Source organism: Microtus pennsylvanicus, chromosome 9 (assembly GCF_037038515.1).
Source record: "Microtus pennsylvanicus isolate mMicPen1 chromosome 9, mMicPen1.hap1, whole genome shotgun sequence".
Taxonomy (NCBI): domain Eukaryota; kingdom Metazoa; phylum Chordata; class Mammalia; order Rodentia; family Cricetidae; genus Microtus; species Microtus pennsylvanicus.
Window position 1 is genome coordinate 37,836,037 of NC_134587.1, and position 17,412 is coordinate 37,853,448.

At 35.8% G+C, this 17,412-nt stretch overlaps 1 protein-coding gene across 2 annotated transcripts in view; it reads right to left on the reverse strand.

The window, feature by feature from the left end:
* The window catches only part of Spopl (speckle type BTB/POZ protein like), a 56,349-nt gene that overhangs the window by 7,231 nt on the left and 31,706 nt on the right, over nt 1-17,412 (reverse strand). For both annotated transcript variants that reach the window (XM_075985310.1, XM_075985311.1), the window contains 6 exons: nt 16,386-16,513; nt 11,272-11,449; nt 11,139-11,194; nt 2,479-2,601; nt 631-773; nt 488-541 (listed from right to left, as the gene is read on the reverse strand). In XM_075985310.1, coding sequence (XP_075841425.1) covers nt 488-541; nt 631-773; nt 2,479-2,601; nt 11,139-11,194; nt 11,272-11,449; nt 16,386-16,513 — 682 coding nt within the window. The remainder of the gene's footprint in view (nt 1-487; nt 542-630; nt 774-2,478; nt 2,602-11,138; nt 11,195-11,271; nt 11,450-16,385; nt 16,514-17,412) is intronic.

The following is a 17,412-nucleotide window of genomic DNA, read 5'->3' on the forward strand; positions in this document are numbered from 1 at the left end:
AGAACAAGAAGAGTCAAATCTGAACCTATCCTAGAAAATTTACCAAGATCTTGCCACAAAAAGTGTTAAAATTCAGGTAGCTCTGTGGGAGTCCCTGTGTAGCATGTAAAATCTAGGGTTCCATCAATAAGCATTATCAAAATCAGCAAGAAAAATTAACAACTTCCAAGGAAAATCTTGAGGATGCAGTCTTCCTTAATGCTTTCTGAGAGAACAGATGCCAGATTTCTAGCAATGCTCATAACGCCTGTACTCAGCTGTACACTGTGACATTTGTACATGTATTCAAGAAATTAAGAGCACCCATTCCAGTTTGTCTGAAAAGTCAGACTACCAGAAATTCACCAAAAGCAGTCAAATTATTATTATTATTATTTTTACATAACTGGCAGTTAGTTTCATCAGGAGTCACACTTATTGGTCATGAACAAAAGACTATACAAATACTTCATTGAACTTATGCAGAATAAAACTGATGTCATCTTACTTGTTATTCCAGTTTTTCCCATCCTTACATCCAAGTTGTCGAAGTACACTGCACCTGCATTCAAAATTTAAACAGGGTTTAAGAAAAGCCCACTGAAGAAATGTTAAATGTGTCATAGGCACTGAAATTCAAGTATAGCTTACCTATTAATAAAGTCTATTGCCTGGGCTTTCAACTGTTCTGCACTGTGCAAATCTGCAAGGACAAGGGTATCAGCAACATTTTCTACTGAGAGGCTACTACACAAAGCTTCTTCACACATGACCTTCAGCCGTTCCAGTGCATACTACCCAAAAGAAAAACATAATCATTAAACATTTTTTCCAGTTATTTAGGGTGTAAGTACCTGTTGTAACTTAGCAGATAAAGCTCAAGAAAATTTGGTCTGGACTAATGTTATTTTTAAATAAACAAACTGCTGCTTTAGCTTATGAGGACAATGTAAATGAATACATTTAGGAGAAACACTAATTTGCTTTAGAAATCATAAGTGCAAAATACGGTGGATTGTAATGTAAGATTTTCGTAAGACAGCTATCTTAGTACCCAGTTATCCTAAAGAGTGCATGGTCAAGTAAACATTTCTTGTCTTCTCAAAGAAAAGAACTCAGCTGAGAGAAGATTTAAGCTGTATTTTACTTAATAAAAGAAAGCAAAGTAGTAAGCATATTTCAAAGAGACCTGAGTGGGCCTGTCCTCAGGAAGGAGAAGCAAAACAGCAGTCTGCAAGATTTTATGCTGTGGATTTGTGATGTCTTATGACATCATTTTAACTTTCTTCTAGGTAGCACCTTCATTTCATCTCACCATACTGTGCAAGGTCTAGAGCCGAGATGACCTTGTTTTAAATTCCCTGTGTATTAGATCTCCACTGGTGAGTATATGCAACATTGTAAAAAGTGCCCTAAAATCTCAATTTCTCATTTCGTGGAAAGAACCCAAGCCCCGCTTCAGACCACAGAAGGGCATCCTGACTACCAGGAGACAATAGTTACTATGGCTTAGCTAGCTATCTGCCTATTCAGTGTGAAAATTCTTAACTACAGAAGTAGTGGTTGTCCAGAATGCTCTCCTGCTTCCTGCTCATATGTGCCACCAGTTAACTGCTGTAACACTTCATTCTCCTTTCTACTACTTCAGACTCCGCATGTATCACGTATTTATTATCACTATTCAATCTTGAGTGATTTAGTTGAAAGCTAAGTAAATATTAATAACCACTAATTTTTGCAGTTATTAATATAAAGCTGTATTAGTAGCTGTATTGAGGTTTATTGACATAAAATAAACAGTATCCAGTTAAAGATTTTACTTTGATAATTTAATATCCACTGTAAACCCATCACCCACCGAAAAGAGTAAATATACCCTTTAAAGTCTTTCTTCCCCATACCATTCCAAGCAATATTTGTGATGTGCTACTGAGAAATTAGCTTGCATTTTCTGAAGTTATTTGAACACATATAATCACACAGTATGTACTCGTCATCTAGCACTGCAATTCAGTGTGACTATTTGCAGATTCATGCACATCACTGCTTATAGTTCAGCCCTAATATGAGTATCTCTCTTCCACCTCCTCCTACCAATGGACACAAAGGTGTGTGTGCGTGCGTGTGCGTGCGTGTGTGTACTTACTGTAAAAACTCATTTTCTTTTCTAGTACTTCACACTCGGCATTTATCACATACTATTTACTTTGCCAAGACTGAGCCTTGAAGAATGACCACTGAAAGTTAAGTGAATGTTAATAATATAGTATGGACTCATTTCTAGGCCCCGCATACTTTCCTCTCATGTAGATCTTTCAGACAATTTTATTTCCATAGCATCCTACTTTATGTTATGTCATAAAACTCTTAAGTTATTTACAAACAGCACAAACTAATGTGTTATGTCAAAAGTTTTTATAGTTTTTTTTATGTATGACAGCCTCTCTAAGTGTAAAGTTTTCGGGGCTGCTTTTTGGTCTTTAAAATCCCATTACTTACTTTGTCTGCAGCTGCCAACAAGTTGTCAGCCATTTTATCAAGATTTGGTGCTTTTCCTGTGTAAATGAATCTCATCATTTCTTTAAAAACTTCAGGGTCTAAATCATTTATTTCCAAGCGATTCTATTATTGAAAATAACACATAAAAAATTAGGAACAGGTACATATATGTGAATCCACATGGTTTATTTATTTTCACTAGACTCTAGTATTGAAAACAACAACAAAAACACACACACATACACAAACTAGGAATGGGAACATATGTGAATCCACACGAATCTTTGACAGTAATCAAAAAACATATATTAACATTTTCAAATTCTATTTTTAAATCAAAGTTAAGTAATCTGTAGTAACTTAATCATCCAAGCCACAGTATAGGTAATTCTAACAATGAAAGCATACACTTATTTTATAACAGCTATGATAAGTCAGAAAGTAAATACATGGATAGAGAGACCATGTTAAGTATTACCTTGTGGGAAGCTTTCCAGTTTTCATAATTAAAAGAGACAAAATATTGCAGCCCAAATAAAGTTCATCTGTGTTTAGGTTCTGATCACATTTCAAAGGACAGTTACTGACTTTTCCCTGGTTGACTTTTAGGACCTAAATAGAATACTTACTAAACCTTATAACCACAAACTGTATTCACAATTAGTAAGTGAAACAAGAGTCTGTACATAATTTGATGAGAGCTCACCACCTGAGAACACTTGCTTTTGCAAAATGCCATGTAATGTTATTTACTGGTACTTCTGTACTTATTTGAGATAAACTTCCATTCAAGCAAGACCAGTTGTTTTTATACTTTGTAGCCTTATTTCCCATTCTCTGCTAAGATAAAGGAAGCAGAAAGTGTCATCACTTCAGAAACCATCTTGGGTGATTTTGGTGAAGTCAAGGTGTTAGAAATATAAGTAAAATCATTTTGTGTAACTTACAAACAATTTAACGTGCTGCCTAAGCTTGCAACCAGGGAGCTTTGATAGAGCTAGACCTCAGAAGGAAGCCCTAAGCAGTTGTGATTAGTGCATAGCTCAGGACAGACTTTGATATGCTAACGAACTAACCCCAAAGTGGTATTGATCTGCTGGTGAACCAATCCCAGCTGTGAGCCTTGTCAGAGAAAGCTACCATCCAGTGAAATGATACAAAAATTGAACCTTTGGAAATGGTCCCTAGGATCACACTACTGTGCTCCAAACAAAGGTTTCTCTAGCATAGGTTGATATTCACTTGCAAGAAGACATGAGACTATGTGGCCTGACTTCAGTGAACACTGAACTTTAGTACTGTCTAACATTAGGGGTTATTACTGGGCTCACTTATGCCCACCTGTCAGTTATATAGCCATTTGCCTATGCTCTCAAGGACCTCCTGGGACCTCCACCAGCGCCATCCTCCCAGCCTCTTCACAACGGACATGAGTTGAGCCTACAAGCTTCTGAAGCATCCTCAATGGAGAAGATTACCCAGTGGAATCACTGCAACAGCATTTTATTCCTAGTCAACTGTTCCCCACTTGGAGATATGTCTGCTTGACTTTTAAATTAGTATGCTATTATAAGAAATGTTTGTGTGAATAAAATAGGCATATTCGAAAGACAAATCTTGTGTGAGTATCCAAATTGCTGAGCAGTTCACAGCCTACATGAAACATAGCTCACCATCAAAGAGACAATACAGTGCTCCACGTAAATGGAATCAGAAAACAATCAGGTGATGCTTGTCAAACATCTGAGAAAATATACCTCAAACCAAATCTAGTAAGGAGAAATAAAGACCACTTCATACTGACAAGGTAAACAGTCCATCAAAAGGACTCATAAAACATCTTTAACACAGGTACAATTTCAAAAAAAAAAAAACTACATACAACTAGAGATAAAATTAACACAAGCATGGGAAAAGTGAGGGATTTTAAAAATACCACTCTTACTATATGACAGATCATCCAGACTAAAATCGAGAAGTATATAATTGAATGACCTCAAAAGATCCAACAGACCTAATAGACTAATTGACAACTTTTCCAAGCAAAAACTACAGAATACAATTTCTTGTCATAAGCCCATGGAAATTTACCCCAAATAAGTTACAAACATTAACATAAAGCAAATCCCAACCAAATATAGGGAATCTGAAATAACTGCTTGTAACCTCTTTGACTACAAGGGAGAAAGCATAAAAACAACAGCAAAAGCAAGTACAGAAAACACACAAACTTAGGGAGATCAAACAAGATACCATTGAATGATAAGTCAGTGAATCAATCAATAAAATATAAAAATTTCTAAAATGAGTTAAAATAGAAAGATAATATACCAAAGCCTATGGGATACAATGAAAGAAGTCCCCAGAAGGAAGTTCATAGCTCGAAATGTCTATGGGGCTTAAACATGTAGGAAATCTGCAACCTGAATGCCAGATGGCCCCCACAGCCTAACTCCTGCTTATCCTAGTGAATCCACCGGACTTTAGCTAATGTGCACCCTCCCCAATCTTCAAACTTTGATAGGGTTCCACATCGAGTGCCCACTAAATCTAGGGAGCCATGCTGCATGATTCCCAAACTCCAGACTTGACTCTGTTTACAACTGTGTGCCAGTCTACCCTGCTGAATCTCTCTGAACCTAGTCAGCCTATGGCCTTGCCACCTCCCAGACCAAGCTAGGAACACCACCAAATGTTGGCCTAAATATGTTGAGTCCCACCTGTACTACCATTTCCAACAACCAGGTTTACTCCAGGTTACACATCATGTAGCCTTGTTCAGTTTGGTGAGAGCCCTGGGCCTTCGCCAACCTGCAACACATCCATCCTCCAGGGCTAGCCTAGAACACATCTGTGTGCCAGAAGACCTTGTTGAGTCCTAGAAATCATGTCTGCCCAAACCATCTCCAACCTTTAGGCCTAGAATCAGTCACTGAACCTGTGTGCTGACATAGTCCAGTGAGTAATCAAAAACTTGATCCACTTAAACTAATCAGTCTAAAAGAGAAACAGAGCCAAGCAGTGGTAGCTCACGCCTTTAATCAAAGCACTAGGAGGTGGGAAGAGATATGGCTGGATGACATGGGAGATGAATATAATGCAAGAGGGGACAGTATTCAGTCTAAGGTTTTGTAGAGAAAGCATTCAGTCTGAGAATTCATAAGATAAATACCCTAGTTACTGAAATTGTAACAAAATCTACACATCTATAGAAAAAAGTTGACTTCCAAACATCAGATGCATTTAGAACTCCAAACAGACATGACCAGAAAAGAACTTCTCCATGAAGCATCACAATAAAGAGGTCAAAAATACAAAGTACAGGGGCTGTAGACCTTGCTGAGAATTATAAAATCACTGGCTGCTCTCCCAGAACATCTGGGCCCAATTTCCAATGTCCACACTATGCCTCACACCTATAATATAATGCTAGGTCCATTCTTAACAGACATAGAGGAAAACAAAAACAAACAAACAAAAATCCAACGAACAACTAGCCCCCAAAAGACTGTCTTAAAATTTATATGGAAGTGCAAAATACTATGGATAGAGGAAACAATTTTGAATAAAAAATATACTTGATTTCAAGTTATTCTACAGAGCCATAGTAATAAGAATAGCATGCTGGTGGCACAGAAACAAGACACACAGATCAACGGAACATAAAAAGATAGTGGAAATATAAGTCTATGATGTGAGATTCCCCTCTCTGTAAGCTATGAATAAGTTTTATTACCTTGGCTAATAAAGAAGCAAACTGCTTTGGCCTATGGCAGGGCAGAATATAGGTAAGCAGGAAAACCACACTGAGTGCAGGAAGAAAAACGTGGAGTCAGGCAGAGGCCATGTGGCTAACAAGAAGCTCCAATTGACTCCCACTTTTGTGGGTCTAGAAGCCTCCCTTTTGTAAAGCTTTCTCAGGCTTTGTGTGGAAATCATTGCCAAACTTTGGGTACCATTTGTAAAAGAAAGCTTCTGTCCCACCTGGTCCTGCAGCTCTTCAGTCCCAAAGAAATACACAGAGGCTTATATTGATTATAAACTGTATGGTCGGTGGCTCAGGTATATTTCTAGCTAGCTCTTACATTTTACATTAACTTGTAATTCTCCTCAGTTTCCTGTGAGTTCCACATCCATAATAGTTTCAAGACTGTTGGCTGAGATGATCCAGACACATAAAACACTCCAGTCAGGACATGATCATAATCCTAAATTGTCTTTGGGTCCCCGTAAGATTATCAATGACCCCAAGCAACAGGAAGTAGCCTAGAAAACTATGCCCACATTCCCAAAAAATGGATTATGCATGTTTGTCTTTGTTTAGCATGTTGGTTACAAGTTGTTACAGATAATGGTCAGGAAAAAAGCTAAACAAAGGAGCTTAGATTCAAAGTTATTGTTTAGAAAAGAGAAAAAGGGGGAAGTGCTGTGGGATAATGTCCGTGCACTTTGTAAAGATCTGTCACTCATATTGGTTTAATAAAATGCTGATTCGCCAGTAGCCAGGTATAAAGTACAGGCGGGGCAACCAAACTAAGAGAATTCTGAGAACTTTCCACTTTCTGATGTCTTCTTCATTTTTTTTCTTCAAAGATTTAAAGTTCTTGTCACTCAACTCTTCCATTTGTTTGGTTAGAGTTACTCTGAGATATTTTATGTTATTTTGGCAATTGTGAAGAGTGATGTTTCTCTGATTTCTTTCTCAGCCCATTTATCATCAGTGTACAGGAAGGCTACTGATTTCTTTGAGTTAATCTTGTATCCTGCGACATCACTGAAAGTGTTTATGAGTTGTAGAAGTTTCTTAGTAGAATTTTTGGGGTCACTTATGTAAACTATCATATCACCAGCAAACAGTGAAAGTTTGACTTCTTTTCCAATTTGTATTCCCTTGATCTCCTTTTGTTGTCTTATTGCTCTAGGTAGGACCTCAAGAACTATATTGAATAGATATGGAGAGAGTGGACAACCTTGTCTTGTTCCTGATTTCAGTGGGATCCCTGTAAGTTCATCTCCATTTAGTTTGATGTTGGCTGTTAGCTTGCTGTATACTGCCTTTATTATATTTAAGTATGTTCTATCATATCCCTGTTTTCTCCAAAACCTTTATCATGAAGGGATATTGCATTTTGTCGAAAGATTTTTTGGCATCTAATGAGATGATCATGTGGTTTTTAGTTTGCTTATATGGCGGATTATGCTGACAGATTTTTGTTTGTTTAACTATCCCTGCATCTCTGGGATGAAGCCGACTTGTTCATGGTGAATGATGGGTCTGATGTGTTCTTGGATTCAATTTGCCAGTTTTATATTGAGTATTATTCATCAATGTTCATAAGTGAAATTGGCCTGTAATTCTCTTTCTTAGTAATATCTTTATGTGGTTTGGGTATCAGGGTAATTGTAGCCTGATAAAAAGAATTTGGCAATGTTCCTTCTGTTTCTATTGTGTGGAACAATTTGAGTAGTATTGGTAATAGTTCCTCTGCAGAGTAGAGGGTGCCTGAACTGGCTTTGTCCCACTATCACACTGATGATTATCTCAAATATCACCATAGAATCTTTGTCCAGCGATGGATGGAGATAGAGACAAAGTCCCTCATCAGAGCAAAGGACTGAGCCCCCAAGGTCCAGGAGCAGAAGGTCAAGGGCAGAAGGAGGTGGTGTGGGAGAATTGTCTGTATTCTGTTAATTATATTTTAAATAAACACTGATTGGCCAGGCAGGAAATATAGGCCGGAAAACCAGACAGGAAGTAGAAATGATGTAATGAGAACAGGAGAATTCTGGGAAGGAGGAAGCTGATTCCTCCCACTCCTGCCCAGACCACTGAAGCAACAGGATGTGATCTGCCCCACTGAAAAAAGGTACTGAGCCACATGGCTAACATAGATCAGAAAAATGGGTTAATCAAGATGTGAGAGTTAGCCAGTGAGAGGCTAGAGCTAATGGGCCAATCAGCTTATAATTTATGGAGACCTATGTGTGATTTTCTTTGGGGCTAAACAGTTGTGGGATATAGGCAGGACAAAAACCCCAACAACAAACAGGACCCCATTCATGTACAAGGAGGGAGAAAATGAGCAAGGAAGTCGGGACCATGAGAGGTTGGTCCACCAACTGAGGCAGTGTGCCTGTACTAATGGGAGCTCACCAAATCCAGCTGGACAGGGACTGAATCAGCATGTGATCAAACTGGACTCTCTGAATGCGGCTTTTCTGAAAATAGGGGCTGAGAAGCCATTGATAAAGGCATCAGGACTTGTTTCTACTGCAGTTATAGGTCTGTTTAATTTGCTTATCTGGTCTTGATTTAATTTTGGTAAGTGATATTTATCCAGAAAGTTGTCCATTTCCTTTAAGTTTTTAAAGTTTTGAGGAATACAGGTTTTTAAATTATGACCTGATGATTCTCTAGATTTCCTCTGTGTCTGTTGTTATGTCCCCCTTTTCATTTCTGATTTTGTTAATTTGGATATTTTTTTTCTGCCTTTTGGTTAATTTGGATAAAAGTTTGTCTATTTTGTTGATTTTCTTTATGAACCAACTCTTTGTCTCATTGATTTTTAGTGTCGTTTTTCTTGTTTCTATTTTGTTGATTTTAGCTCTCAATTTGATTATTTCCTCCTGTCTAGTTCTCTTGGATTAGTTTGCTTCTTTTTGTTCTAAAGTTTTCGAATGTTGTTTTGGCAGATACACTGTTATCAGCCAGATGCAGAGGTAGCAAGCTAAGAGTGCCTCACTGATAAAAGGTACCAAGCCATGTAGCTACACATGGACAAGAATTATAGATTAATTTAAGATGTAAGAGCTAGCAAGAAATATGCCTGAGCTATTAGTCAAACAGCGCTGTAATTAATATAGCTTTTGTGTGATTATTTGGGTCTGGGTGGCTGGAAAACAAATAGCGCAGTCCCCTTTTACAGGTCTATGTTCTACAGATATCTGATATTTGATAAAGTTGCCAAAAACATATTGGAAAGAAAATGTATAAGTGATGTTGGGAAAATTGGTATCTACATGCAGAAGACTGAAACTAGACCCTGCTTTATAACCTTGTTTGAGGGAGGAAGGAAAAGGGATGTAGGAAGCATACAGGACATACTTCAGGGAATCAAGGATCTCAACATAAAATGTGAATTTATGAAATGTCTAGATGAAGAAGTAGGAAATATATTACTATGTGTAGATGCAAGAAAAAAAACTGTATAAATAGGACCCTGGTTACTCAGGAAATAATGCTATCGATCAACAAGTAATTGCACCTCATATAACCAAACGTTTCTATACCTGGAAGGAAAAGTATCGAGCGGAGACAGTCTACAGAATTGGAGAAAATCTTTAACAGCTATGCATCTGATTTAGAATTACAATGTAAAAAAAAAAAGTAAAAGAAAACTAAAAATAAAAACAAAGAACCCAATTAAAATGTGCCATGCTTTAGAGCAGAGCACTCTTAAAGGAAGAAACACAAATGACTAATGGAAGCAGTCGTCAACATCCTTAGCCATTGAGATGATAAAATGAAAACTCCTTTGAAATACCCTATTACGCCATTCATAATGGCTATTATGAAAACAAAAGAAAATATGCTAAAGATATGAGGAAAAAGGAACCATTTTTCACTTTTGGTGGGAGAGCAAACTGATACAACCACTATGAAAATCTGTGTGGATGCTTCCAAAAAACAAACAAACCAAAACAAAACCTAATAATTGGTCTGCCACATGACCCATCTATACCACTCCTGGGAATATATACAAAGGAATGAATACCTAGCTACAGAGAAACTTATACATCCATGTTCATTGCTCCTCTCTTCAAAATAGCCAGGCAATGTAAGCAACCTAGAGCGCCCATCAGCTGACAAGCAGATAATGAAAATGTGGTAAACATACAATTTAGAATTTTAATCAGGTGCAAGAAAAATGAAATTATAAACAGATGGATCTGGAAAATACCATATATTAAATGAAGTAAGCAAGTCTTGGACAGAAAAATTACACATGGTCTCCCTTAGGATTCTGGCTTTGAATTCTTAGACTGAGATATTATGTTTAACTTAGAGAGACTATAGAAAGGGTCCATTAGTGGAAGTGGAACAAAATACAGGCCTAAGTGGAAGGGGAGGGCAGCAGAAAGCATGTGCTATGAAAGTAGAGAGAGGGAATACTAAGGATGAAAAAATTTACTTTCATGGAGAACAAGTTAGAGAACACAGAGAAGTAGGTGAAAAGATAATCAAAAACAATGACATAAAGAAAAAAAGCCCCACAAAGTTTATGATTGGCTATAAAATGTGTGAATATAGGTACCCCAAATGGGTGGCTAAAGTATGTCACAGAAGCCAGAGATTACTCAACAATATTCCAGTACGGTTCCTCCTCCTCCCTCTCTTTCCTTAGGGATGAAACACAAGGCATGGAGGCAAGTGCTCTAGCAATGAGAACATCAAAACAGCTGTTACTTAGAATGTTCAGTGAGCATTAATATTGATAGGTACCTACTGTTTTATTTCAGAACACATTTCCCCCAGTTCTGTGGTTTCTAAAGTTCTTCCCTGATATAACTTGAGAACAAGAACATACACAGATATTTTTAATATGTGCACTCTATCATTATACATATATACAAATTAATAACATTTTAACAACATTTACCTTTTTGCATTCTTCCATTTCATGTTCAAACATTGCACTGAAAACTGGAGATCGAGCTGTAACAATAATAAGCACCATTACTTAATGCACAAATTTATTTTTAAAATATTTTATTATCCAAAGGAGAAGATACCTGCAAGCACAGACTTATGAGCTTTGAATTCTTTTCCTCTCACAAAAAAGCAGCAATCTGTAAATCTTGTGTTTTCCCAGAGATTACCTAAGTCTTCTGCTAGCCGACATTCTGGTACCTTCAAAGTGTTTGTATTAGTATATCCTGATACATTTACTGAATCCTGAACCACACTCACCTAATAAAGAAGAAAACAAGGAAAACATTTTATACAGTATTTTAAATAATCAGTTACTATGTGTACATTTAATATTTTCAACTTAAAGTATCGTGGTTAATTCAATATATTATTGATCAAAAATCCTAGTACCCTCTTAAATAAATTTAATATAAGTGAGTGAAATAGCATAGAAGCTTAAAAATAACCTAAATATTTTTTCAATAGTGACAGTGTATATAAAAGTAAATGTCTTACCAATTGATTAAAAAGTTAAATTATTACAATCACAAAATTATTTCCTAATAGAAACTCTGCAATATCATCATCAAACTTGGCAAGCTTACATTTTTGTAGAGTAAATTCTGTTGTTGCTTTTCACTTATAGCTCATTGTATTAACAACTCACGGTATTATACATACAACTTGTATAGTTTTCAGAGACATACAACTATTATTATACAGAAATTGGAAATTTGGGGCTGGAGAATTGGCTCAAGAGTTAAGAGCACTGCCTTTCCCAAATGACCTAGCTTTGATTTCCAGCACTGACATGGACATTTTCAACCACTTGCAACCCCGTGGAATACAACACTGTTTCTGTCCTCTCTGGGCCAAAGGCACTCTGTTGGTAGACAGAGATGCACCCCCCACCACATTAATAAAATAAAAGAGATATAAAAATAAAAATGGGGAACTTAATTTCAAGTTTCAAGATCAGTAGAATTGATTGAAATATTTATTAAAATTGATTTGAAACTTTTAGTTACAAGAATTCCCACAAAAGTGACTGCAATTATCAAAGTTCACGATATTTTATGGAAAGACAAAAATGAGTAAAGTACAAATGTACTTTATGTGAAATCATAAGAGCTGGGATAACTGTGACACTGCTTTTATGTAGTTCCCATTAAAGATCACTGTTTACTGAATCAAATCTTTCAACTTTCACATCATCTTTAAAAGAAAGCAATCTATAACATTATGTTGAAAATTTCATATTACAATAAATGACAACAAAAAAGAAGTACTTCAACTAGCAAAGCAAATAATTCAGAGCAAATGAACAATTTTTAAAAATTAACTTACATATGCTATTTTAGTTATGCTTTTGAGTGCTAAATATTGGGAACATTTGTCATAAAGCAATAGATAATTTAATTCGTTTCTTGGAAGTATAATTTAAAGATACACATATTAGGCTTTGGGATGGTTTAGGTGGTAAACTGCCTGCTGCTATACAAACATTAGGACCAGAATATGATCTCTAGCCCCCATGTGAAAAAAACAATTACAGTATCAAGTGTAATCTCAACACTGAGCAGGCAGGGAAGAGATATCCAGGTGCTTATCTTTCCTTATAACAATTCTGATCAAAGGCATTTACTACAATCTTATGAGAAGGTACTATGAAAATATGGGGGCCAAGCTATTATGTATACAAAGTCAATAATAAAGGTTCTATTTTAAGACTTCCATCATTCAAATTTCAGTACCTTCAAAGAGAAAAAAAATACTTCCCTGATCTTTACTTGATTGTCCCATTTTATTATATATCACTATACCAGAAGTTAATGATGCACGTGGAATGTAATAAATACTGATATAAATAAGTACTCAGGGTTTATTTAGGATTTTTTTAGTATATAATGTATTTAATTGCTTATATTAAGCATTACTCTTAAAATTTTTAGGTAGAGAACTATATCTGTTTATTAACCTACATAAATTACATAGCACATATAAAACAGTATGGTAACATTTGATTTAGGAAAAGATTTCTTAAATCATATGTGTTGTCTCTAATTCACGGTAACATAATTGTGTGTGTGTGTGTGTGTACATGTGATGCGAATGCACAAGTGTCATACCACCAATGTGGCAGTCAGAGGAAAACTTTGAGAAGTAAACTCTTTCCTTCTACCTGTTTCTGAGATTGAGTCGGTCTTGTTGTCAAGTTATTTCAAGCTAGACCACAGTTTTGGACTGATTCTCCTATCTCAGACTTTCATTTGTTACAGAAGTGCTAGACCACAAGTACATGCCACCACATCTGGCTTTTTACATGGGTTCTAGGAATCAGGCATGCGCGTGGCAAGTGATTTTACCCACTGAATCATTTCTTTGGGCCCCAAGATAATATGTTTAATGTAAAAACTTGACGGAAAACACACAATAAATAGATGACAGAGATAGACAGACATAACTAAGAATGAAAGAAAACAGACGTTATCATCACAGATGTGAAGCACAGCTGCATTCTGTGTAAACAATCATAATTAAAAAACTTGTATTCCTCACATACCTCCCTAGTGCTAGCAAGGCAATGACACATTTCAATTCGGATGGAAATTAATGACCTAATTAAAACTGAGAAGTGATGGGTTCATTATTCTGATATCTAAAATTTGAAATGATAAAAATATTGAGAACAGGTAATGAATAACTTTATTTATGGAACCTAGAGAGAAAAATTCAGGAAGAAGGCTGAGATTTTCAATGACTTAATGAACAGGACAGTTCCCTTACTAAACTTGCCACTGATTCACCCTAAGGATATAGCATAAAACAAAGAAGAATATTTGAGCAGTATAACTGAATGTGCATGTAGCTAACAAATCTGGTTCTTCTCTTCTGTGGGACTGAAGACAATACTGGTTCTACCTTTTAAAAACTTGAACCCTCTAAAACCATCCTAAAAGCAAAATGCTACTAAAGCCACAAAGGACTACAATGCTGTGTCTCTAATCAATGACTTGCTTACTCTATACTCACTACAGAGGAGGAAATTTTAAAAGTCCAGTTTAATGTACCTCCTAGAAGAGGTAGATGGTAAGAGTGTGTGCCTTTCAATAACCATTTTACAAGTTCTGGTGATGGCAAGAGGGTAGTCACATTTTCATTTCTCACAGCTAAGAGTTCAGAAAACAAAACACATCTTCCACTTATTACCGTGTTTTAAACAGTCAAGTCAATTTGATACCTCATAAAAAGGAAAAGGTTTTATTGTTTTCTTTAAATATGTCCTTAAGAAAGAATGAAGTTAGCTTTATGAAAAGCTTCTCATTTATTTTAGCTATACATATATTTCTCTGTTTATCAAGGAATGCCATAGATCTGTAGACTATCAAGAAAATTTAAAATTTTTAAGGTTTCAAAAGATGAATGAGTCTGACCCATGTTCCCTTTCTCTAACTCATTCTCAAGTCTCACTTGTTGCATCACTTGGGGAAAGGAAGTATGGCTGTTTACACTGTTGGAAATTCTCATCTAACTCTTGCCACGTGAGCCACTACACAGACTGCAAGACTAAGCTATGTCTTGCATAAAAACGGGTAGCACCCAGCTGCCTTACCTGTCTACAGCACCACTTGCAGTGGAGGGGGAGGTGCCAGTTCTCTAGGGAGGGCAGTGCAAGCTTCCTCCTCTTCTGCAAGCAGTGTGGAGATGCTGTAGAAGGAAGGGCATCCATGAGAGGAATGGAAGGAATGATGGAGGGCACAAAGAATGTTGCTTAAAGGTGATTTTTGCCCACCTATGCCCTAGTGTCCAAGAGATCATGTCTGGGCTGGTGAAAAGCGCATTTCAAGATCTAAAAATGGGATCTGATCATTACCAACTTAAAACCATGTGTCATAATACATTCTATGGGTCACCAGAATTATTATTTAGCATAAAAATAACAAAATTCAAAATGCATACTTGAATAATCCTAAAATTAATTTCAGCCTTAATTCTGAATTTATTGATTGTCTAGGTTCCAGTACATACACTCGAAAAATACCTATTATCACACACTACTTCAGGTCTATAATACAGATTACTTAGATTCTTTTCTAAAGAAGGTTCATTCACTTACTCAAGATTCTCAGGTTGTTGCTTGGTTTTTCCTTAATACATTACCCAAATAATCTTTAAAGATCATTAAATTCTAAGATAACAGTTTAAAAAAACAAACATTTTTAAATTAAGGTAAACTCTAAAAATTCTGGAAGAGGCTATATTAAACGCAAAAAAAGTATAACTTCTTTTATTTTATAAATAAAATCTGTTATTTTATTATAACAGTATAAACTTTTATTTAAAATACTACTTAAATACCTTCTTATTGCAAACAAATGTTACCGTTTTTTTCCCTTGAAATCATGAGAAACTACCCAAGTAATTGTATTTATAACAAATAAATTGTATAGTTCATATATGCAAGTATTTCTCTATGGTCTTATTTCAACTCCAAAACATCTTCAGTATGATACAATACAATGACATGCAGATGGTAATCTTGAAAATATAATCTTTGGGTTTACTCTACAAAAATAAATCTCATGATTTCATATGAATAAGTCTACCCAATGATAAAAATGACAGAAGCAAACCCAAACCAAAAATGAAAATCAAGAGTAAATTCCAGGTACAGGAAATGCTCATAATTTTCAAAATATGATGTGTTATGAATATAAATTAAGCATTTATGTTTGTCAAAATATGTGGGCATATCATTAACATCTCAGATTTGTTTTTTAGAATATTAACACCTATTTGACGATGTTAATCCAACAGCTTGAAAGACAATGTTTTCCATATGCTTTTTATTCAATCAAACTATGAGTACTAAAGTTGAATCAGATTAACCTAAAAACTGGTTTCTTATATCACAGTTATTCAGAATGAAGAAGATATTAAATAAACACAACAAAGATAGACATATCCAGCTCATTCAATAAGAAGGATTTAGTATATGGTAGGCATAGCTATACAAACAACTAGAGACAGGATAAAAAATACAGAACATCAAATTAATTTGTAAGATAACTTTAGTCAGCTTTTTATGCTGAATTTGCAAAAGAATTTATGAAACATATCAATCACTTTAATTTCAAAAGTATTAACCTAGTTCGTACTTTTGCCACATCACTAAGTAAACCATGGAATTCTTTATTAATAAAAACATACCCACCTCACAGAATAACGTAAGCTTGTCATCTGGTAAGAGACCATTGGCTTCATCAAGCAAAAAATCCCTTCTAATGAATTTTTTAAATCCCCAGTCTTTCCCCTGCACAAATCGATAAGCTCTTTGGCTTTCTGGTGGAAAACAGAAGTTTAAATAAAACAAGTATCAAAGATATATTTTTTCCTTAATGGTAAAGAAATATAGATGTACAGGACATAAATAGAATATTCATTGTGATTCATTAACCATGTGTATAAATAAAGTATCTGAAAAAACGTGTCAAGGAGAATAAAACCACTTCATTGTTGCTCAAAAGTTTGGCGAGTCAATGAACTTAAATGAAGATTTCTGACTCTCTTAAGCAAAGACATCATATCTGATAGAAGGAAAAAACATATACAGACACACAGACACTCATTTTCTCTTTGTCTGTCTCTCTCTCTATCCATCTTTCTCTGTCTCTCACACTGTTTCTCTGTCTCTGTCACTCTCTGTCTCTCTGTCCCTCCCCCCCCTCTCTCTCTCTCACACACACACACACACATAGTGCTTGCCTAAATGAAATAAAATCAAAACACACTAACACAGGCGTAAGTAGTCATCATCTAATTTCAAAACTCTGTTAGAATGTATCTTTTCCTGTTTCTCCCCTTAAAACTAGGCGCTCTGATTCATTAAGAATTTTATTCATTCGTTTGTTTGTTTGTTTGTATGCATGTTTTTCAAGGCAGAGTTTCCCTGTAGCTTTGGAGCCTGTCCTGAAACTAGCTCTTGTAGACCAGGTTGGCACAGAGATCTATCTGCCTCTGCCTCTGCCTCCCGAGTGCTGGGATTAAAGACATGTGCCACCATCACCCGGCCCTCATTAAGAAATCTTTCAAGTTCTCCTGGTGAACCCATCCTATTGATTTAAATTTTCTGAATTATAGAAAACTTCAAATTGGTGAGAATGTTAAAAAGCCGCTTGCCATTCCCAAGATTTTAGAAAAATCTCATGGAATATAGTTTCATACATAAAAGGGCAAAAGAT